Raw genomic sequence first — 23,521 nt, 5'->3', positions numbered from 1 at the left:
CTGTCACCGTTGCAAAACACAGCAAAACGCAAGAAGTCCAGGTAGCGTTCTCCCTCAACAGGGTTCCACCCAATGTCAGGGTATCCTTTCCGCACCAGCATCACACAGCTCTGAAGTCCGCACCCAGCAAGATATTTTACCACCTGTCAGATACACAAACTCAATGGTGTCACTTCTTTATTCTTTGTTTTAGCTGTTTAGTAGTATATCCACGAGGGGTAGCTTTCTACGTCACTTGAAGATCAGAAGAAAATCGGCTGCCTATTTCATGAAAACAGTGATTCATTCTATAATAATTCATACCACATCAAAAGTGAATAGGCATGAATGACATCAACGAATCTGGCTTGTCATTAAAGTGTTGGAACTATTGTGCAGCCAATATTAAATGGACATAATGTGAGTAGTATTTGAATCACCTTCTCCAGGTCAGGTTCTCTTAAAGCCAGTGCCAGCTCATTGTTGTCCATGACTGAAGCTGCAGCCACATCCAGAGGAGTCGAGCCTCGCATGGATGGAGATGCTGGGAACACAGCGATAGGAAACCATATGTAGCAATCCAGCCCATCAAGGTCATCAGCAAATTATTGAGATGCATCTATCATCTCTTACCCCACATGAGGGAAGAAAAGAAATAAAAAGTATGTATATGTATGTATGTTATATATATATATATATATATATATATATATATACTTTATAGACAGATAGATATATAGATAGATAGAGAGAGAGAGAGAGAGAAAGAGAGAGAGAGCTCAGAGGGCTACAAATACAAACAAGTAAGATTACACAACATTTCCTATTTAAGACTTACAGACTCATAAATAACATGCTTTTTTAAATGTGGGATCTGAACTCATTAGTTGCTCACCAAGGCCGACACTACTGTTCTCCAGGAGGTAGCTGAGATGGTCAAACATGGCCTTCTGATTCTGACGACTGATTCGACAGAAGTAACAGAGGAAACGACAACAGTTGGCCACCATTTTAGGAAAGGTGATTTCCTACAAGAACGCACATACAAAAATGTGTTTAGAGGCCATTGATGGTTAGAAAAGCACTGATCAACTAGAATCATGTTTCATGTCCTCCATCGTACCTTGGAGTCTCCTCCACTCAGCACATTGACCATGACTTCCATGACAGTCTCATGCATTCCCAGAGCTCTCATCAGATTTGGGTGTTGGTAGAAGACCTTATTGTTCATAATGTCACTTCAGAGAAAGAAAAACATGGGACTGTGATTTTTTTTTAGTTCTATATAGGCAACTGTTGGAGAAAAAATACACTCAAGCGGTACAACGTATACAGTTACGGCATGTAATTCAGTCTATAGCTCTGCAGAGGGCAGAATTTGATCATGGAGTTGGCATGACCATGCTGCATGTAGGATAAGAAAAAAAGATGCCAACACATAACAATTCCACTGTATTTTATGAAACTAGATTGAACATTAGCTTGGCAACAGAAGAAGTAGAATAAAGGAAGGGAAGAATTAGCAGAAGCCTTTACCCCAATCCTCTTATCATCAATTTCTCCTCCTCCCTTCCCATGCGGACGCTCAACAGAGATCTAATTTGTCCAAGCGCAGCCAGCAGGTTGATGGTGTCCTCAATCGATACAGAATTTATGGTGTAGGTCTTAGGGAGTGCCCGGACCTATAGAGAGGTGCAGCACAAAATAAAGCAGGACAATATTTCACTGACATGAAAATGACACCTTCATACCACGTATAGTAACATGGAATAGAACTGGTATAGTTCTGGTCCAATTCTCACTTGGTTTATAACCAATAAATTGAATTTATGGTGTTGTTTCACAACAGTTCTTTAAATGTCTTCTTTCACCTACAACTGAATGGATGAGAGATGACATTAATGATGAAGAAGACAAAACATAATTCTTGATTGGAATGTTGAATTACAGTAAAGCCCTTGCACAGTATACAGATTAATTTAAGCTCTCATAACCAGCAAACTTCATGTCTCACTTCAGTTTTGAATACCCTAAACATGAGCACCTTCAGAAATAACAGCAGACAAAAGCAGCTGTCAGACAAAAACCAAATGGTGAACAATGATAATAATCCCATTGAGGCTTTTTAAGATGTAAAGTAGCTGTGCATATGTGCTATGAGCTCACACCTGTCCTCCAATGCCATCGTACTGCCGGTGTAGAAGGACAAACATGGCTCTGACCAGATCAGGATCTTCAATAACAGACTCCTGAGCCCAGCGAACCATTGTGTCAGAGATCAACTGCTGTAACGTACCTACAAGGAGAGAAAACAGTTGGTTTCCCGACCATATTTTGACCATGCAATAGTGTCATAATTGCTGAAATTGTTTGACAAATGGACTGACTAGGCTTTCGGTCCTTCTTTTCCTCTGGAAGGTTCGCCATCTTCTTTTTCAAGTTTGAAACCTTCTCTACCAAAGACATGAGTCGACCTCGGATGGTGAAGTCATTGTCTCCATCCAGTGAACCGTCATCGTCCAACTCTATACCTGACAGACAGGTGATCGCTGAGCAAACCCCTTGTGGTGTTTGTAGTGTACACACACAACAGACAGTGAGTATTTTACCACAGTGTCTCATCAGGTCCTCGTGAAAGTCAAGTAGCTGTTCACGTATATACTCGGGACATGGGCAGTCCTGCTTCTCATCCTTAAAGTTGAGTAGCATGTTGATCTACAGGAAAGATCGATTCACAGGTACAACAACAGTTGAGGGGGGCATAATAACCATCATCCAAACAACAATCAAACACCACATGAACATGGTTGTATTCTACCAGCTACAGCATTTAGTTTACTTTGATATAGATGTGTTTGTGCTCTGACCTGCTCCTGAGGAGGCGATCTGAACTCTTTGGTCTTTTTGGCAGTGAGGGCAGCAGACATGTTAAGTGCCAGCATCACTTCATTGTAGCGAAACCTCTGGTTGTCTTGAAGACCTGCTACAAAGTCATCTGAGAAGGCCACCACTGCTTCAATACGATGGCGTACCTGGCAGTCACACAGGTACTGCAACACATTGCACATCTAAAACAGAGACACAAAAAAGAATGATGTTTACCTATTGTTGAGCAATGGGAAAGAGCTTCCTCACTGCATAAAATAGTAGAGACGTGGTCACCTGCAGCTTGACAGGCTCAGGAAGCTTCATCTGTAAGAGTCCTTCTTTTGGCATGTTCCAGCCATCCTCGCCCCCCTCAGTTCTCACATCCTTCTCTTTCTCGTTTAACCCGTCCCGTCGCTCTGAGAACACTGATGGTTCAATCAGTCGAAGAATGTTTTTGAGATCTCTGTCTTGGAAGACCCCCATTATGAGCATGGTGTAAAAGAGTTTGATAAGGGGAACGAAGAGAAATTCAGTGCTGCCCCCTATTGGATCTCTGACATGCATGCTTCCTTCTCGAACAGCTTCCGTCAGCATCTCGATGGTTTTTATTTTCAGGACGTCCAAGGGAAATTCAGGACTATATTGAAAAAAATCTCCTGAACCTGATCCATTGTTGTCACTGCTGCGACAAGCAGAACCAGTCCCACAAACAAAACTTGGGGATGAAAAGTGCATTCTGGGTCTGAGAGAAGTGCTCAGGCCGATTCCAGGGAGGCCATGTTTCTTCTTCTCGTCGGGAAACAGCGTAATACTCTTGGTTTCCCCAGTCATGGGGACAATGTATTCATTGTTCATCATCAGACGTGCGGTAGCGTAGCTGCTGAGGTGGATGTCAATAAGCAGGTCATAGTAACCCGCACGAAGGAAACCTAAAAAGATTTAGGCAAGAAAATATTATATAGAAATACTACTATTTGTGCAGTATTGAATTGATCCTAATGTTAACACACCTGGCATGTACTTGTTCTCTATGGCCTGCAGAAGCTGCGCCTCATCCACATGTGAGCAGAGGACGTGAGCCACTCGGTTGTTTCCAAGTGCACAGATAGCAGAGTACAGCCGCAGGGTGTGGTAGTGAAACTTTAACAAGTCACTTTGCTCAGATAGCTCCAAAATGTCCACTGACCTGAACGACAAGAAAGGACATCACATCTATATTAGACAAAGTCATGGAAAGCAGTCAGCAACATGGATATACTGCACGCGAGGAGTAGAAGAGCAATTCTTCTCCACTCTGCTCCTTCTCAATATACATGGAATGGACTTGAGTCCAAAACGGAAGGGAAAAGATAAAAACGCATCCATGTGTATAGAATCAGACCATTAAACAACCATGTGTACCCTGTTGATCCTTAAGTGAAGAGAAGACTGTCTTTTAGTCTTTTTGATTGCGACTATATCTAATGCACTCCTCTACATGCCAATACTGCACATTTTTGCTGCTAATTAATGCTTACCAACAGCTAGCTACCAGGGAGCAATTTTCAGGAATTGTGTTTTGGAAAGAATGTAATATAATGCATCTGTAGAATCTACCTGTTCTCCTCAGGAATGTGAAGCGCCATGAATTGCAAAGGCTCATTACACTGGACCAGCCAGCCGTGCCTGTCATTCACCCTGGATGTTGAGACCTGATCAAAAAACATTTCTAATTAATACAAACAAGTTCATCATGCATATCAATTTCAAAGTTATGGAGAATTCCATGAGAGAAGCCACTACCTTGAGTAAGTGGTTGGGAACACGACTCCAGAGCACAGGAGTAAGGAACTGCACATGCAGCCGTGGGGGACACTGAGGGACGGCATTCTTCCTCTCACTCATAAACAGACCCGATGACAGCGGCATCACATTCTGACACGCACAAAAAAGCAAAAGAAAGTCAAAGAAGTCAGATGAACAGTGCCAAAAAATTATTATTTAATGGATCAGATCAGGGCAAACAAAACCAATAAAAGAATGCAGGGCGTTATAAACAGAGTCTTAAAATGACTCTCTAAAATAACTGATAAAAAAATGCTGACATCTGACCTTTAAACGACCCAGCTCGAACTGGAACACGTTGGGGCTCGTGGCTTTGGCGAAGACGGCTGGGAAAAGTTTAGTACTTGGTTCCACCTGTGCAGGATTTGGGTTAGAGAACACGTTATTACTGCCCTGCAATAACTATAGACATAGAGGTAAAGCATTTTATATTTCTGTTATGCATACTATTGGCATCATAGCAAACCTTGCTCATTCAGTTATAATTGTTGTGAACTTTTTCACTGGTAGTGCACCTGTCTTACTCTGAATTTTATTTAACTGTTAACCCTGTCATCATCACATGTCATAGCTTGCAGTGTGCTCAATACCTGAAAATTATACTTGCTCTGTAGCAAATTCATGGAACATGAGATAACATGTTTAATGGTATGGAACATGCTGACATGAATCCTGGGATTAGCTTTCACCTGATAGTATGTGCCTAGTTCTTTTCCATTTGCAGTGAAAGTCAAGAGTCCATTGGTCGTGTCCACCAGACATCCAATCTCTAATCCGTTGTTGTTCCTTCCCTGGCTGGGAGTGCTGCTCTCTCCAGCCCACACCATGTAGCAGTTACTTCGCTTGATACTACAGGGGCAGCCAAACAAATAGCTTAGTGTATTTCTTCGGAATGGAGCCTTTTCTTAAAACGTACAGCGTCTTCTGCACCAACAATATGGTTAAAGATGAAGCACTGACCTCTCATGAACCTTGCCTTTCTCGTCTCCAAGAGTTACAGTCACAGTTTTCACATTGTGTAAATCAAAGTTTGGGTCATACTGATGGAAATCAGATGTGACCCATCCCACCCAAACACTGCTGGGTTCCTGGCCTGGAAAGATCCGCACGGAATAGAAGTGCTGTGTAGAGAGAAGAGAGAATACTAACTGTCCTGCAGAAGGAGAAAGTTAAAAGAAACTTGTCTTACAGTGGAAGCTTGAATGAGGAATTCAAAGTCTTCCTTTTCATCGGCTATTACTTCTTCAGGCAGGCGAGCAGATGTGGGGCAGCTGTTGTCCGGTTTGTTTCTTTTCAACAGAAACCTGACCCAGACAAAAGCAATTCATAGTGTAGACAGATCAGAGTAGGCCACTCCTGACATCACATAAGTAGGACTTACCGCTGCTTTAGCTTGGATGGTTTCTCTTGGTTATAATCTTTGTGGTTGTTGAATTCGTCTCGGTCTGATCCACTGGGGCCATTGTGACTGTGAGGGGATTTCATCAGCACCTCAAAGTCCGACACATTTTCAATGTCATCCAGTTCCTACAGAGACACACATAGTTTCACACACTACAAAAACGCAATTTAACCTTTGGTCAACAAGGTCTGTTCCTGCAAGTTTCACTCACATTCTTTGGTGAGTAGAGGCTGCTGTTTTGATGGGACCTTGAGAAGGATTCAGCACACTCTATGGGCATGCTCAGTCTGTAGAAGGTAATGTCAGTGTTGCTGTTCTGGGAGCCAAATGACTTCTGAGTGACTTTCAGGCAAGGGCAGGACTCCACTGATCCATCTATTCTTGTCACCTGATCAGTTTCAAAACAAAGAAATAGAATACATTAGTCCAGAAAACAAACATTCAGTCAGCTGTGTGGGGACACTCATTTTCAAAAGACGTCAGGGCTAGCTTCAGGGCTTTGGATACTTTTAGGAAAGTTTATATCTTTTTTTTTGTAAGTGCAGCAATAAAATAAAACCTCATTTTATCTCATTCGAATATACCACTGGAAATTTAAATGTACTTACTTACTAATATTTAATAACAGGAAAGAAGGACAATTGCATGAGGAAAAACAAAGGAAAACAAACAAACCCAAAAAAGTTAACAGCTGACTAGCTCATGTATCCATTGTTGAAATATTTTTGAAGATGTCAAAGGCTTCACCTCTATGTGCTGGTGGTGGGCAGGCACAGGTACAAACTGAGGTAGCCTCTTGCTGAGCCACATGGTGACATCTCGGTTCATGTTGACTGCAAAGGGTTCATAGCCCTCCTGCAGTCCACATATGGTGAAGTATTTCAGGGTGCTGACATCTTTGCCAAAGTTCATCCTGCCCACTTGACAGACGCCAAGACTGCACACAGGAATAAACCCTGGGAAACCAAGGGAGAGCTGCTAATTAATTCAACAATTACTCTCCAGTCCCAGTGCACAAATTAAACATCAGTACTATATAGGAGGGAAGTTGCGCTTGGTGTCATTTTGTTAATGGGATGGTTACTGATTCTTACTGTGCACCGATACACAATTGTAACACACATCACTGAGAGTACCAACCTTCTCCTGCCTCAAAGTCTTTGAAGGCCAGTTCTGACCCAGAGTCATCCAGCAAGACTTCGCCATTTAGAGTGAACATCATGGTGTGTTCATTGAGATCCACCATGCAGCCCACCACATCACCTGTTTGCCATGAACGCCCAAAGTGCTCATTGCCTTGGTGCCAGCGCTGGACCTGTGAAAGAAATACACGTTAGACCTTGTGAGCTCAGCACTTGGCTACAAAGTGGTAAGAAAGACTGCATAACAGACGGATATATTTTAATCAAACTACCAGGACAGCTCTAAAACTTTGGATTGCATTGCTGGCCTTGGGCAGTATATTAATTGTATGCTGTGTTTTCATAAAGCCTGACATTACGAAGGCAATCGATGCCTCAGTGCTGTTCTAGTTTTAATTGAATTATGTGCTCTACCTTGAAACCATCAAAGACAAAGGCCTGGTCATCTGTGCCAAGTTCCTGATCTGGCAAACACCCAGGTCGGGCCCAGCCGACCCTCATTTCTCCAGCAGAGAGTACCTGTTCAATGAAGTAGACACAGAGCAACCTTTTCACATTTAGATTAGCCAGATGTCACTACAGCTCCTATTGGAACTGTCTACTTCCATCACAAAATATTAGCAAATCATAATTAATGATTAAACAATCTGAGTCAGTTATCAAACCTAAGTATTGTATAGGAGTAGTATAGGATTTTAAATGAAAGGAACAGGACTCCCATGATGAATTTTTATATGGTGCCAACCAGAGGTCTGGAGTTAATTTCAAATGTGCTGAATGCAATTGGGATCTATTGCTGTCAATTCTCAATATGAGATCCAAAGAGCTGCCAACTGTTTGAAACACTGGAAAGAGAAAACACCAGTGAAATGACAACACAGAAAGACACTGAAGACTACTGACAATGGTGGATGGCAGAACAATTCACTCTCTGGGGAAGGAATACCCGTCACAGCAGTTGGCACAGCAGATCAATAACACCGCCCCTAGGGTGTCATGTATCAATCAGAAGCACTTCAGGAGGCTGAGTACATAGGCTTCAAGATGTCACCCACTGGCAAGCCTCAAAAACAGGAGGGCCAGATTACAGTTCACCAAACAACAACTACAAGAGCCTTCTAAGACAACATCCACTGGACAGTGAAGAAGCAAAGGAAGAGTTTATGATCTAAAACAGGGGTGTCAAACTGAATGCCAAAAGGTCCGTGTGGGTGCAGGTTTTGGTTCCAACCCTGCAAGCACATATGGGTTAGCCAATCCGGCGATATATATCCGGTTTCGATAAGCTTCTGCAATGTCACAAGATTTATTTCCATCCACTGGTGCATTAATTTTTCACCAAGATCTTGCATTGATGATGGTAGAGTCTGACCGCTCCGCAAAGCCTTCTCCAGCACATCCCAAAGATTCTCAATGAGATGGCCAATCCATGTGTCTCATGCTCCCTGAACCAGTCTTTCACAGTTTGAGCCCAATGAATCCTGGCATTGTCATCTTGGAATATGCCCATGCCATCAGAGAAGAAAAAATCCATTGATGGAATGACCTGGTCATTCAGTATATTCAGGTAGTCAGCTGACCTCATTCTTTGAGCACGTAATGTTGCTGAACCTAGACCTGACCAACTGCAGCAACCCCATACTTATTTGCTTAGTTAAATCCAGGTGGCGACTTTTTTTTTGGCCAGGCAGTGTATATTCATATTCAACCAAATGCTGCACAACTCAATGGACAACAATTCACAATGTAGATGAAAAGGAGGGGAATGTGTGCCATGGCCAAATCACTCACCCAACCTGAACACAATTGAGGCAGTATTTCACTTGCTGAAGGCAAGATGATGATGCCAATGTGTTCCAGACTTCTCATTGAATTTGTAACCAAGAATCAGAAGGCATTAAAATAATAATTGTGTTGATGACCTGGCAGCAAAGGAGAAGATGGAGCACTGGACATCCACTATATCACGACAATAGTATTGTTGTTTTTGATCATGATATAACAGTATTTTCCCGAGGACAAATGATTGTAGTTTTTTTCTTACCTCAAGCTCAAAGTACCACTTGCCAGTTTGAACACAGTAGGTTTTTTCAGCTCTGAATATGCGGAACCTCTCTGCAGACAAGTTGCTGGGATTAGACTGAGATGCTGTTGAGATAAAAGCCAGGAGAGACAGATCAATCAATGCACATGAAATAAATCTAATCAGTTATATTTAGCCCTTTTATAGCAAGTCATGTGAGACAAGGGTTGAAGTACCATGGTCCTGGTCAGGAGCTTCCAGGTTGTAGCCGTAACCCAGAAGAGTCCTGACAGCTTCTCTCAGGCTGTCTTTGTTTGACTTCTTGGTCCTCTCATCCAACAGAGTATAGGGCACCAGGCGAGGATTCCTCCGATTTTTCACATCCTTAGAGACAGACGGAGTGAAATGAATAAAAGATGAAAAATGTACTTACAGCTAGTGATTTCAAACACACACAAAAAGCAGGAACTATTATTTTACAAACTTATTTTCCTCTCTTGCATTCAGCTGTGCTCTTTCAATTCAAGATAAGCAGCTAGCCATCATGTACCACAGCAGAAAGGATTTGATATTAATCTTGAACTTGTCATGCTTGTTATTTCTACATTAGTATGTGAGCATGATCTATTTTGCAAGATAATGCACTCAGACTAAAATATTCATTGTTGCACCAAATGAACTCTCAAAGATAGTGAACTTTTCTTTCTCTAGCCAAAAAAAGAGTGCCTTTCAAACCAAAGCCTAAAGTAGTCCAGCTTCAATGTGAAGCCATGAAATTGTTGTATGGCCTAGGTTGACGGGGACAGTGGCCTCTGTCTGTTTACATGGGTGCACTCAATCCACTATGGGTGCAGGTATATTTTCTACAAAGAGAGAGTATTGTCTATTTAATATTTTCATAGCCATATTCATTAGCGAAGTGACATGACTATCTCAATCCAGTATGAAATGAAGACCAAGTGATCCACCACTGTGTTGAAATCAGTGGTCTGAAGGACATTCAGTCTCATTCAAATTTCCTATATTTAGTGCAGGTTGAGCAACATATCAACATATTAAGCAAGTATGAAACAGGCATGAGCCAAGCCCTTTGGAGTACATATCACAAAATGTCAGTAAAGAAAAGAACCTGACCTGTTGGATGCCATACGTCCAACCCTGGCGGATGCGGTCTCTTGCCCAGACATTGTGTGCATTCTCCGCCAACTTGTCCACCATGGCTTCTTGTGTGGACGTCAGCTTGATGTGACTGAGGTCCAGAGGCGCAGGCTTGTAACCACTGGAAAGCTGGTAGCTGTAGTGATATTGAACAGACAAAAGAGCAAATTGGATCACTGAAAACGTTTTTCCCCTCAATTGTCATCAGTATGTGTTTCACTGATCACAGCACCTTAAAAAGAAGAATTTCAATTTATTGTCTGTTTTTTTTATGCATACTTACGTTTTTGACAGTTTCATGCTTTTAACTTTTTCCACAGCGTACTCATCTGCTAGACCAACATGGCAACCCAAAGCCAGCAGGGTTCTGTAAAACATGTCGTTTCACTTGTTCATAAATAGACCAGTGAAGTCATGGTACATTGCACGTAGGACAAAACAAAATGATGTTTTTACTTGAGTGTCTCCAGAGACATCTGTAAATTGTAGCTTCTTTCCTGCTCTGGAAGTTTGGAGAATTCCACTAGGCAAGGGTGTTGCCGCTTGTTGTCGTCTCGTACCTGAGAAAACAACATCTGGCTTAAGAGAAGACTATGATCAATGTTGCGGAGAAAAGTGTGCTACTCACGGCTCCATAAGTCCAGCCCAACTCGATCTTGTTCATTACCCATAATTCATGAATGTTTTCAGCAAGCATCTCCCGTATCCTCTCTAAATGAGGCGGCAAAACGATCTACATGCAAAAGATAATCGTTGCCATTTCAAGCCAAATTTTGTTTGTTAAAAGACAAAACACTTTGCAGTGACCGAAACAGTAGTGTTCACCTGGCTGGTGTCAACGGGAGTCGGGGTAAATGCAGCTTGGCTCAAAGTGACTGTCGGTCCCAGCAAGTCTCCAGCGACTGCCTGGTCCTGGCCGGCCTCTAGCTTTAGCTTCTCCCTTGGTAACACAGCTTCATAGCAGGGAGCATAGCCAGGAGGGGGGAGGAACTTGAACTCTCCATGGCGTCCACCAAGAAGAAAGCGGATTCTGCATTAAAAAAACAACTTGTTGTCATATCAATCCGAAACCTGACAGTTAATGTGAAAGCGTGCAACCCACTTGACTCCGGCTGAGAAGCTGGCCACAGGGAAGAAGAGACCCTCTGAGTTGAAGTTCTCAAACATTCCCTGGACTGGCTGGCCATTTATTCTGAAGGATATACTAGGAACACTGAGGTCCAAGCAGCAGCTCACCACATCCTCTGCTCTTAGTAGATGCTGGTTGGGAGAACTGACTGTCCGGGCAATACATCCTGCACATAATGATATTGACGTACAATGACAGACGTTTATTATACGTCAGTCAAACATCATTATCATGTAACAACTACCAGTATGGCATGTGTGGCTGTACCTGACCATAGATGAAGCCCATCAAAGCCATAGGAGTAGAGGTCATCACCCACACCATTGCCCCCCCAACCCTCACCGCCGCTAGGGTATGGCAAGTAGCCACTGGTGTTGGCCCAGCCAACCCTGAGGTGGGAAGCCTCAGCTGTTACAAAGGGCAGCGCCTGGTCGATTATCAGTTCATAGTACCACTTTCTGTACTGGGCAGAGCCATCACTGACACCCAGGAAGATGTTGGGGCGCATGCTATTGGGAAGAGAATATGACAACACACCCTTTCTCAAACTGCTCTTCTAATAATCACAGCTTATTTTATCTAAACGTATCTGAATGTGCACTAACCTGCTTACGTGGTTTATGAGACGAGTCTGAAGTAATAGATCTCTTCCTGGCAGCAGATTGTCACAGATCAGATGTTGGTTTGATCGCACTGCCACACCGTGACACACACATAACGAACACAGCACATCAAGGACCTAAACGGTAGAATGAACAGAAAATAGGTAACAGTTGCGACAGTCATTGAAATATCTCTGTATTATTTACTGATACACAAATACATATCAGAACAATATGTCTTGATAGTCAGCGAAGCATTTATCAACCTCTTCTGAGTATAAAAGTATATAGTTTTTCTATTCAAAACAACACAGTGTAAGAAGAATCTCCCTGGACCTTGTGGTTGCGTCCATGCTTCTCTAACAGAGAAATGATGGACTTGATGTGTCCCTCTTTGATTATGTTCAGGGCTTCGGGACTCTCCACAAGTACACAGTGGAGCACCTCAAGGATACCTGCACACAAACAAGCGTCATGTTAGAAGAGCACCATGTACAGGACAGATCTCAAAAACACATTTTGAATCAGCACATGCGTTGAAACAGGTTAAGTATGAGAGTATTTCACTTGCATGAACTAAAATGAGTTCATTAGATTTTGATGTAAGATGTCGTACCAGAGCAGGCCTCCAGTCTTTCCAGTCTGCTTATCAGCCAGTCCAAGGAACCCGAAAATTGTGCACAGTTCTTCCTGTTACCTCTGATCAGTGCAGCTGAGATGAGGACAAAAAATAACAGGTTTTGATAGGAAAGACAAAAAGTTGTTCAACTTATTGCAAGCACACTGTATCAAGCCGGTGTTTAAATTACCCAATAGTTGATAGAGGGAGTTTAGAATGGAGCTCCAGGCCTCCCCGGCCCCCCTCCCCACGGCTTCAGTGAAATGAGCTGCACTGCTGTAGACGTGGAGTCGATCGATGCACTCCAACACCAGGCTGATCATCCCCTGCACATGAAGTTCACTCATTATTCACACACTACCCGTCGTTCACTGACTTTCACTCCCTACCTCCTCTTGGAAAAGGTTCTGACGATTCTTCAGAGCTCTCAGTCGGTTTTGTTTGACCTCATGTTCCAGGTGTTCAGCAGGAGGTTGGAAGTAACCAATCAGATCTTGTAGACTTAAGCTAACAGAGTCGATCGGCAAATCAAAGGTGGAGCCCTTTCCTCTTCTTCGGAGGGAGTCCAATCCCCTGATTAGTGGAGATTAGTAGAGAATTTTAATTAAAATGGTTCAACTAATGAGTGATTTGTGTGATGTGTTCAGATTTAGAGTACTGTGTTGTAGTCTCAGAGAGAAGCGCCTGAGGAATCGGAAATAGACTTCTTTTAACACCTTATTGCACATTTCACTTCCCCCCCTGAGATATTTATCTATGATGGGGAGATAAATAAATGCATAATGACTGACATAAGTCCTGCTTGAAACCACTTTGAAACCATGTAGCCTGTATGTCGTGTACAGAAAACAATTGAGGAACAAAAACAACAGGTGAAATGGCTGACATTTAAATATGCATTTTAGAAGTTTTAACCCCAGCAAAGTTGACACAGCCATATTATCATTATATGCATTAAAAATACAACCATATTTTCCATTATGCTGTTTTTGAACTGTCCTGCTCTCTTTCCTGTGACTATCTGAGTGGAGCTGTGATACGAGTTGCCAAGTCTGTTTCCTCAATTGATTTATTGTAAAGTGAATTTGAGGGACTATTGTTTGAGTTTGAGCATTTTGGTTGTTAATGTATAAGAAGATAAGTCCTTAACATTAGTAATAATGGATTAGCAATGTTTGAAAGTGTGTGAATAATTCCCCTTTTAATTCCCTAGGTCGAAAAAACATGAATGTCAGCTGGACAGCAGAAATGCATTTTCAGACAGTGTCGTTGATGTGGACTGAGACATAAATCTTTCATGTGGCACTCTATGGAGAGAGAACCATTTGGAGTCTAATGCCTGTGCAGCACTGTGAAGACACTAAATGGCAATAAGGGATCAAATGATGATTAATGATTCATAACAGTGCAACACTTGCTGCCTTGTAACACTGAGTGAACAAAGTTGATCTATTTATTACACTTAAATCTCATTTATTTATGTGTCTATTTGTGGTGTAATACCCCAAGAAGAATCGCGAGTAACTTCTGATGGCTGGCCTTGCTACATTTACCATCATTGCCCTGCAGGCTTGCAGCTGTAATGCACTCGCCAGTGTGATTTTCCAGACAGCAGTCTTGTTTGCTGCATAAAAAGCAGTAGCATCTGCTGCTTGTTATGCATTAGTGTTGCTTTGCCCTTCTACAAGTCTTCAACTGTTCTACATGTGCACAGAAGTGGAACTGCTTTAACTTCTTAATCCTTGCTTTAAAAAAACATTCATACTTACAACAAAGACCTTACTGACATCACTACACAGGTTGCTAACCTCATTATAACACCACAGGTCAAGTTTAATCACAGTTTCATTGCAGGATCAAATTCTTCAAATTTACTCGTAACTTGGCCAGATTACAGATGTGATTCACCAGGACATGCATCCAGTGCCATGAGAGAGATTATTATTATTATCATTAATAAGAATAATATAATAATAACAACAACAACAACAACAACAACAATAATAATAATAATAATGATAATAATAATAATAATAATAATATGCAAATGTTCAGTTTTCAAAGAACTGTACATTTCTGTCAATGAATTCATGATTCAGTGGTAAGAGGTGATAAGTGATAATGCATGTTGATTATCTGTCAATCATATACACTCACACTGACTAAACCAAAACTCATGTGCATGTATGCGTGCGTACCTGACAAAAAGGTTGAACAGAAACACAGTACTACGAATCACTCGAGCAGTGCGACTCTCTTCATGTTGTGATCTGGACAGCGTCAGCCCATCGTCCATGTGACCTTCATGGTGCATAATGGCCTAGAATGAGAATAACATTTTAGTGACCACTCTATGTTATCTTAAAAGCACATGATACATCAGTCAATGTCAGTTATCAGTCATCCAGACTATCCAGACTCAAAACAAAAGAAGCACAATTCATATTCATATATGTCAAAATGACAAATCAAATTAGGTTGAGCAGCTACATCGTGTGGGCTGGTACCTTTCTCTGCACACCACCCATTCGTGCACATTTGGCATCAACCGTCTGGTAAGTGAGCCACAGGCAGGTGTCAACATGCTGAATAAAACACACTGAGTCGCCATATTTGATGTCAGGAACGCCCATTCCATCCACCTCCTTCTTCAAACCCGGATCCAATTTTTCCTGTAAGAAGTAAACGAAAAACAACAGTAACATAATGTGTTCTGTAATAATTGAAAAATGATTGAAGAAATAACGAATAATTTTGATTGATAGCATTCACAAAGTCATACAAAGGCATATCTTTATTTCTTTCAAGATTTTTTGCAACACATTCCTTCAGTAAACCTGTACGATGGTCATTTTTGTTTTAAGTGACACTTTGCTACAGAAGAATGTGATAGTTAAAAATGTAAAAAAGAAATATTACCTTACTTATTACTTAACAACAGATCAAGACAGATCAAGTTTTGCCCTTCTCACCTCCTCAAGGACCCCTATAATCCCTGCCAGCCCTTCTTCAGTAAACAGCCCTTGTCTGTATTTTTCTCACTAGTACTGCAAATCTTTGTCAAGATATTCTTACTCATAATTTTTACTCATAATGGTGTGTTATTTATGTGAAAAAACAACAATGATTTCAGTACTTGTTTCAGTACTACAATGTGAAGAGTCATCGTAAAAACAGTAAAAATCTCTGATTGCCATGCTCCAATGTTAAAAAGGGAACTTTCTCTATTATGATGCACTGTTGCCCTGGCAACTCGATTTCAATTCAGGCTTTGAAACACGAATGACATACTGATGTTATGTACCTTGGACAATCTGAAACAGAAAGCTGTAGACTTCACATCAGCTTTCTCTTTGTCCATTAGAAGAAGCGATTTGTCCTCTGTCAAACTCAAATACTTCCCGGTGGTCACATGACGCAGTCTGAAGGGCTGACCCCAGCGGATGTGACTGCCACTCCATCTGGATGCAAAAGCAATTGGAGCAATTGTAACAAAAACACTGCAGTGTGCATAACAGCGTTTTTACGCAATCACCAAGCTGCAACAGTGTGGCATTCTGGTCATGAAAATGTAAAGCAGCAAATGACGACGTTTCACTCACATGACACGTAATGTCTCCACCCTCCAGAGAGACCTGGCGTGAGTCGATACTGCACCCCCCTCATAATGGACACTTCTGTGGGACAGACCAGGTAGAACGAATGATGCTTCTTGGAATAGTGTTTTTCAACCTTTATCAAGCCACGGCACACATTGTTCATAGAAAAAATCCCAAGGTGCGCCAACAATGATACCTCAGCCAAATCGTAATTGTGCTTAGTCGATAGTCAAGTTAAAAAAATTGTAAAATTGTAGCTACTGACAGTTGGGGATTTTGGCATGCTACTAGCAGGAACAAATTGCAGAAAAGGTTTTTTTGTTTTATTTTTATGTTTCCAGGAAGGAGTGGGCAATATGGCAGAAATACGTCATTATTCATTTATTTATTTTAAATAACTGTTTCGATTTTAACATAATGTCTTGACAGTCTACAAGTTGTTAGACTTAACACAGTGACCAGAACAAGACCAAGAACAACAGCTACATTAATAGGAGTGCTAACTGTGCTCAGTGCAGAGTGAGTGTTTTGTGTCGATTTTGTTTGGTTGTTTTTCAGATAGGCTTCCTGTCTGCATGTTTTTGTACTCTTTTTGAAAAAACGCAAATAAACAGATGCTTAAAAAAAAAGTGGATTAAGCACACACCTGCTTAGACCAACAGGAACCTCCAGACATGGTATAAAATCGGTGAGTGAAAATGTAGTGGTGGGAATGATTGAATGAAAGTTCTTGCCTGCTGAGCTGAGGAGCTGTCTTTGCCTGTTATAAAGAAAACATGTCTGTGCTGTCACACTTCTTTTTTGAGATATACTGCTCTGTTCTGTCTCTGCTGAGGTGTCACAGCATTTTCACCTTGTTGAACATACTAAACTGAGTACTTGCAGTAATTGGAGGCTCGTTTGCAGGCCAGGTTTAACTTTTACTTTCTCTTGTCGCCCTTTTTTCTCCTCTGCCTGTCAGCAAAGTGAAGATGGTACTTTTTGAGACTGTGTGCCTTGTTCTCTATTTTACATTGTTCTTCTACAATGTCACTCTAACATTAGAATGTGTATCAAAACAAAATGTTTTGCACGCACATTCATCTTCAAGACCACAGTGTCGTAGGGACGGGCGATAACGTATCGTACATGATATACCACCAAAAATAATGCCCGCAATGCGAATTAAGTTCGATAAGCATTACCATACCATAGCATACCAGCTGCATTAGACTTGCATGCATGAATATGATGCGCCATGCTCTCCAGCTCTGTGGCGTTTGACCTCTTACACAGGTGTGTGACAGTTGTGAAGAGTTTGGTGGATTTAGGTTGATGATTGTCAGAACTTACTTTTAATACAGGAAGCTTTTGATAATGACACTAGTCGACTCGCAGTCTCTGGATCGGTGTTTGTTTGATTAGATCGAGTGGGGCCAATAGGTTTTCTGACTCGGTTGTCGGCCTCGGTTCATATTAACACATGCAGAGTCTCTCGCTGCACTGGTGCCTGGGTGAAAAACTGTATTAAAAATTGCTGGCTATTCGACGGACATCCGCTCCGGTATTGGCGGCGGCATCGTCTTCATTGTCCCTGATTAGGGTTCACTGATCGCGGACACGCTCTCACAGGCAGCGCTAATGCTACAACCCAGAGTCAGTTAGGGACCATCAACAAATTCTGTTTCGTTCAAAGTATAAAAAAAAAAAAAAAACATTTAGGAGAGAGATTTATGAAAATATTTTTCATCACTTTAGACAAGGGACTGACAGTTTGTATAATGATTTCGAAAGTAGAACATGACTCTTTGATAATCTAATCGTATTATATCATATTACTGATATTTATTCAATTGCATCTAGGAAATGCGTCCAGTTGGGTCCATAGTTAAAGTAAACTGTTAAGAGACATGAGGTACATTGGGGACAAAAGACATACGGGTCAATTTAATCCCTATATAAAACTGGCAGAGCAGTCAGTCAGACACGACTGTGTTCTACGAGACGAGTCAAACATTGAATTTCTCACCTCTACCTCAGTAATCTATTATATTAAAACATAAATAAATTATAATATTGGAGACAAACTCTGACAGCTAATAAGTTTCACATAAAACAGTATCAAGAGAGACTGTAGTGTGTCCAAGACATGTAATACAATAAAAATGTACTTAGTATGATAATTATCGCCAAAATGACAAAATGTATCCAGATTTTTTTGTCCATATCATCCATCTCTACAGAGCCGTGTGGTGATGAGCACACTTGACATTTTTTGTGTCCATAAAGTCAATAGTGTAGCTAACTGGATGACAACTGCGTAAAAGTCTAATTCTCACCTTCTCTGCTCATCTCCATGCTCCCCTGATGGAACAGTTAGGCACTCATCCATGTGACCATGAAGGAGACGGAGCACATCCCCTCCTATTAGGAAGCCTGGACAGGAATGCAAGTGGTTTGTTTTGTACGGTGAAACGATATTATTTCATTTTCTGGTCTGACAGATTTCACATACTTAACTGATGTAGCAAACAGTACTGCATTTTGTCCGCAATAATCTATCCAAAGTCTAAATTCTAATAAACCAGTGCATTTTATAATTCAGTGTTCCTAACATATTCCATTAGTATACAACAAGCCTCAAACACAGAAAATGACAAGAATGTGATAGAGGGGCAGGTGCACCTTGTGCTACTTCGCTGCCAGAACAGATGGGCGCGACACTCCATAGTGTCTGCTGGAAGGCTGCGTCCACGTGAAGACTGCCATTACCATAGGATAGATGCTGCAAAACAAAGGGACAATGTCAAACCACTCGAATCATCAGTGACACGTTCTCTGAACAAATATGATATTAATCTATACATGTATCTGTTAGCTACTTCTAAAACTGCGTATCAATAGATTGAGAGGAACATTTTCAAAAGTGATGAACCATTTAGGGTCGCTCACGTTATTTCATTTGACCCTGTTCCAGTGGACTTTCAGGATTTGAACTACTGAACCGCCAAAGATTATTGGGCCACTCTTTGTGTTGCCTTGTGATTCTTCCAAAATACTGTATTCCTCATTACCTGCCTTCATATGTAAACATTCCGACAGAAGGGGCAATCAATGCCGCATCACAAACGTTCCCACACACAGCTGCTACTCACTAAATATCTCTCAGATGAGACGCTGACCAGGATGAGATCATCCCCCACTCTGACCTTCTCTCCCTCTGAACGCTGCTTTGATGCCGGATGGATGGTCCACCAGCACGCCTCGCCTACAGACACATAATAATAGAGTCAAAATATATTGATGTTTCTATGACTCACTAAAGAGAACTATCACATCAGTACGTGGTCTACTATGCTAGCCTACATCAGAGTTCTGAAAACAGCATTAGTCACCGCTCGCTCAATGCAGAACATTATTCTACAGCCATCACTTAATGTGGACAATGTTCAATTCAAAAACTAATTAAAAAAAGAAAGAAAAAACAAAATAATTACCCAATATAAGATGGTGTTTACTGTCCACTATAACTGCAACAATGAATGAAGAAACTCTATAAAAAATGATCACTAAATATGTTGATACAACGTGTCCTGCGATTCTTATGCAGAAAGTTGAAGTTTATAAAAAAGTTGGGTTGAGGAATGATCTTAGCATGTGATATAGTTTGAAACATGACAGCTTGGCTGCCAATTACAACAAAAAGTGTCCTTTATGTGCGTTCATCATCAGCTTGACACATCTGATTTACTACACTCCCTTACTCGTATTTGTATATGTCTTTTTTTAAATCAATGCATTGTTCTGTCAGCTCACATCTCCTTAAACAAAAATACAGAAGTTCCTTCACACTTTATATAAAAAAGTATATACATTTGGAAGAAGTGAAACATTTGGTCATTGTTCTCTTTCATTATTATTATTTTTAACACCTCAAAGGAGCAACAAGGAGCAACTTCTTGTCCACTGTCGTTTGAACACAATTCTTTTTTTGATACATTTTCAATACATGGTTGGAAATGAATTATCTTTTCTTTTATAAATGTGATTGATTGATTATATTAAAAAATACACAATAATAATAATAAGAATAATGAGAATAAGAATAAGAGGAAGAGGAAGAAGAAGAAGAAGAAGAAGAAGAAATTCTTAAATTGCAACATGTTGGCTTAAGTAGTGAGTAAGTAAGTAAGTTTTTACCTGTCGTTTCTTCCTGCAGCCCAACATCAAAAGCCAGTTTGTCTGTGGAAGAACGAGAAGTGGAGAGGCAGCACAGGTACTACATGGAGACAAAAAAACAATTAATACAATTATGGAGAGTGGTGATCACACAGCAAGCACATAATTTGTGATATGTTTGAAGCCACTCATAACAGTCACCAAAGGAATTCATAAATCTGGCCCTTTGCATGCAGCTAGACAGCAGAAAACAATAGCTAAGCTACATGTGAAGAGTGACGCAACGTCTTTCAAAGACAAATTTGAACCAAGAATTCATTTTAGAAGGTAGTTCAGATTATTTTAAGTGACCTCAGTCTCTTGCTAAGTGAGCAATGTATTGTTAAAACAGTGACACAGTTGAAGGTAAATGAGGAATAATTGGAGCGTTGTCCCATGGACTCCTGTTGTGTTAATAATTTGATTATTGGGCCATTGCTATACACTCGACTAATGGAACACACTTTTGGGAGAAAAAAAAAATCATGATTTAAAAAAAATCAATAAGTCATAAATAAAAATGCATGCATTTGCGTGAGCTGACCATTCCACTGTAGGAGTGTCGGAGCAGAACAGCATGACCATACAGTAAGGTCCGATGGCCACCACCCTGGGCCGTCTGTGGAACACACATGAGAGGATTGTGAAAGGCAGAAAAAAAACAATGCATGGACACAGAGAAGGAATGAACTGGGACAGAAAAACTTTACAAGACACCAGGTACGTATATCAACAAAGACGTGCAGAGAGGAGGAGGTCAAAGCAGGTACATTCAAATCTTGTTCCCTGAAAAAAGGACATTTTAGTTTTTAGAAAAAAATGTTTATTAGGGAAAATGCTATATAATAAACGACTCCCATGCTAGAGTATGGCTATGACCTGTTCACCATGATGACAACACATAATGAGGTCGACTGATAGCTATGGGGCTGGCTTTCTGCAAATATTGGCCTATTTGTTGCCGTGATGACAGCATAGTGTGAAAGCAAAATCTGAATTACTGGCCTTAACCAGCATCTCATAGACCTACAGGAAGGACAGCATGCAATAGTAGCCTGTAACCCATCCATCGAGCACGCTAAGGAAGCAACTGTACACAATACATGGGAGAATAAGAACTGACCCATTTGCAACAGCATTCCAATAAAATATTCTATTAGTTATCCAGACCGGAGTTGCAGCAGCTTTATGTCATCACAGCATAAAGTGCTCAGTCATCTCTCCTGCAGCACTGCAGTCATGCCTCCCTGTACTCTCGCTAAAAAACACGCAGAACCTATGGGCAAATTGAGCTGTGTCCCTCCAACAAGCATGTCTATCAATCACATCCTCATTGCATGTCAAAGATGTAACTTGGTTCAATGAAGTTGACGCTTTGGTCTCATGTCTGACAGCCACACTAATGAATCATTCACTTTCATTTCAAAAGTGTGATAACAGCCACTCACTCCATTCTGCTCATGTTGATGAAAACACTGGACACTGCAAATTTGAGCCATATTGCTCATAAATGTCAAACAAAAAAAACCCTGCAAACTTACAGAACAGCACAGTTTTCATCACAAAGAGAAGGAGCCAAACATAACAGAAGACAGAACACAGAGAACATGACCCTTACATTTACAGTTAATATATTTATATGAAAGCAAGGACATTGGATAAACCACAAAGCATTTATGTCATTAACAAAAACAAAATGTGAATTTTGAGATTGCCCATCTTCTTACACAACAAAGGTACAATGTATTACATTACGTAATAACAAGTCCAAATGGATGCTTTGCCTTCAAGTGTGCCCTCTAGTGAGGCTTCACCATTCCATACTTCCACTGAACCTTGTTCCAGCACTGGAGGAAAAATCAGGTAGTCACCACTCACTAGGAGGCCGTATACCATCCTACAAAAGGAGGGGCAAACTTTTCTTTGTATACCATGTGTGTTCTGGACTAAACATCCATTATGGTGAGATGGAATTTGACATGAAAGGCTGTGTTTCTTGTGGCTGTGTCCTATTGGATTACATCAGTACTGCTTCCTTTGTTTGGGATCATCGCGTGGCTGATTGTGAGCCTTGCTTAAGCTTGCCACGGCTAAATCTCATCCTTCGACATCCATGTCCTGGGCTGACTTGAACAAGGATGACGTGTGTCAATGTTAGGTGGGATGCACCACCTCCTGGATGCAGGTGTTCACAAGCCCTCTCTGTCTGGCTGTGGAGGCACCTGCGGGCTGCAGAGCATCAAGGAGGAAAAAACCCAACACCACATCAACCTACTGGACTTTGTGGCAATCCAGAATGTCCTGCTCTACTATGCACCCTCATCACGTCAGGCCCAAAACCAGTTTATCATCTTAGAGTCCTGTCCTCTTCCTGTAAATATCGGTGCTTCACCATGATAGCTTTTTCCCCACCTGTTAATGATGACCAGTCACAGGCCTCCTAGCATATACTGAACTATGCCCTGTGAGGGCGCCAACTGAGGAGGGTGCAGGACTTCAAATGCTCAGAGAATTTGGCCATCAGCTATGGCTGGAACAGCTCTGTCTACGCAGCACAGATGATCGTGGGTGTCCGAAAACTACACCCTTTACCAGTATGGACCAACCATGAATGTCAAGAGAAAGTTCAAAGACAGATTTATTTAAATTTCACCATGCACCACCGTCAATGTCAACTTTCACAGGTTCTACTGATATGAAGAGAAGGATGGCATCAGAAGCTGAGTGAAAAAAAAATGAGGGGAGTTGAGAAGAAGAGGCAAAGAACAACCAAAATGAAACAAACCAAAATAAACAAAGGCTGCTTATTGAGAGTGTTCTTCAGTGTCCTTCCAGCCTGGGGAATGGGTTAGGAAACACAACAATAGAGCTAATCATAGTAATAATACAACCATTTCATATTCAGCAACGAAGAACATACGTCCTGTCAAGTTCACCCACACAAATGTAATTCAAGTAACCCAGTCTGCATACTATTTT

General features: G+C 41.2%; 1 protein-coding gene across 8 annotated transcripts in view; it reads right to left on the bottom strand.

Annotated features, from left to right (window-relative positions):
- The window catches only part of ryr2a (ryanodine receptor 2a (cardiac)), a 76,646-nt gene that overhangs the window by 31,767 nt on the left and 21,358 nt on the right, over nt 1–23,521 (bottom strand). For 7 of the 8 annotated variants that reach the window (XM_053865812.1, XM_053865813.1, XM_053865814.1 and 4 more), the window contains 45 exons: nt 21,087–21,161; nt 20,525–20,603; nt 19,480–19,592; nt 19,010–19,109; nt 18,664–18,760; nt 16,349–16,423; nt 16,051–16,207; nt 15,254–15,418; nt 14,945–15,066; nt 13,136–13,319; nt 12,937–13,072; nt 12,744–12,839; nt 12,464–12,582; nt 12,131–12,264; nt 11,793–12,034; nt 11,499–11,691; nt 11,222–11,426; nt 11,025–11,129; nt 10,853–10,956; nt 10,680–10,763; nt 10,373–10,532; nt 9,475–9,622; nt 9,260–9,363; nt 7,630–7,734; nt 7,214–7,388; nt 6,821–7,029; nt 6,285–6,461; nt 6,053–6,198; nt 5,861–5,975; nt 5,632–5,792; nt 5,361–5,520; nt 4,939–5,025; nt 4,630–4,761; nt 4,444–4,538; nt 3,858–4,033; nt 3,142–3,776; nt 2,847–3,047; nt 2,589–2,694; nt 2,367–2,510; nt 2,148–2,275; nt 1,516–1,661; nt 1,103–1,217; nt 875–1,007; nt 420–523; nt 8–143 (listed from right to left, as the gene is read on the bottom strand). In XM_053865812.1, coding sequence (XP_053721787.1) covers nt 8–143; nt 420–523; nt 875–1,007; nt 1,103–1,217; nt 1,516–1,661; nt 2,148–2,275; nt 2,367–2,510; nt 2,589–2,694; nt 2,847–3,047; nt 3,142–3,776; nt 3,858–4,033; nt 4,444–4,538; nt 4,630–4,761; nt 4,939–5,025; nt 5,361–5,520; nt 5,632–5,792; nt 5,861–5,975; nt 6,053–6,198; nt 6,285–6,461; nt 6,821–7,029; nt 7,214–7,388; nt 7,630–7,734; nt 9,260–9,363; nt 9,475–9,622; nt 10,373–10,532; nt 10,680–10,763; nt 10,853–10,956; nt 11,025–11,129; nt 11,222–11,426; nt 11,499–11,691; nt 11,793–12,034; nt 12,131–12,264; nt 12,464–12,582; nt 12,744–12,839; nt 12,937–13,072; nt 13,136–13,319; nt 14,945–15,066; nt 15,254–15,418; nt 16,051–16,207; nt 16,349–16,423; nt 18,664–18,760; nt 19,010–19,109; nt 19,480–19,592; nt 20,525–20,603; nt 21,087–21,161 — 6,583 coding nt within the window. The remainder of the gene's footprint in view (nt 1–7; nt 144–419; nt 524–874; nt 1,008–1,102; nt 1,218–1,515; nt 1,662–2,147; nt 2,276–2,366; nt 2,511–2,588; nt 2,695–2,846; nt 3,048–3,141; nt 3,777–3,857; nt 4,034–4,443; nt 4,539–4,629; nt 4,762–4,938; nt 5,026–5,360; nt 5,521–5,631; nt 5,793–5,860; nt 5,976–6,052; nt 6,199–6,284; nt 6,462–6,820; nt 7,030–7,213; nt 7,389–7,629; nt 7,735–9,259; nt 9,364–9,474; nt 9,623–10,372; nt 10,533–10,679; nt 10,764–10,852; nt 10,957–11,024; nt 11,130–11,221; nt 11,427–11,498; nt 11,692–11,792; nt 12,035–12,130; nt 12,265–12,463; nt 12,583–12,743; nt 12,840–12,936; nt 13,073–13,135; nt 13,320–14,944; nt 15,067–15,253; nt 15,419–16,050; nt 16,208–16,348; nt 16,424–18,663; nt 18,761–19,009; nt 19,110–19,479; nt 19,593–20,524; nt 20,604–21,086; nt 21,162–23,521) is intronic. The other variant, XM_053865817.1, reaches the window with a different exon arrangement.

Source organism: Synchiropus splendidus, chromosome 5 (genome assembly GCF_027744825.2).
Source record: "Synchiropus splendidus isolate RoL2022-P1 chromosome 5, RoL_Sspl_1.0, whole genome shotgun sequence".
Lineage (NCBI taxonomy): Eukaryota > Metazoa > Chordata > Actinopteri > Syngnathiformes > Callionymidae > Synchiropus > Synchiropus splendidus.
The sequence above is the reverse complement of the archived record's forward strand: the minus strand, read 5'-3'. Positions and strand labels throughout refer to the sequence as shown.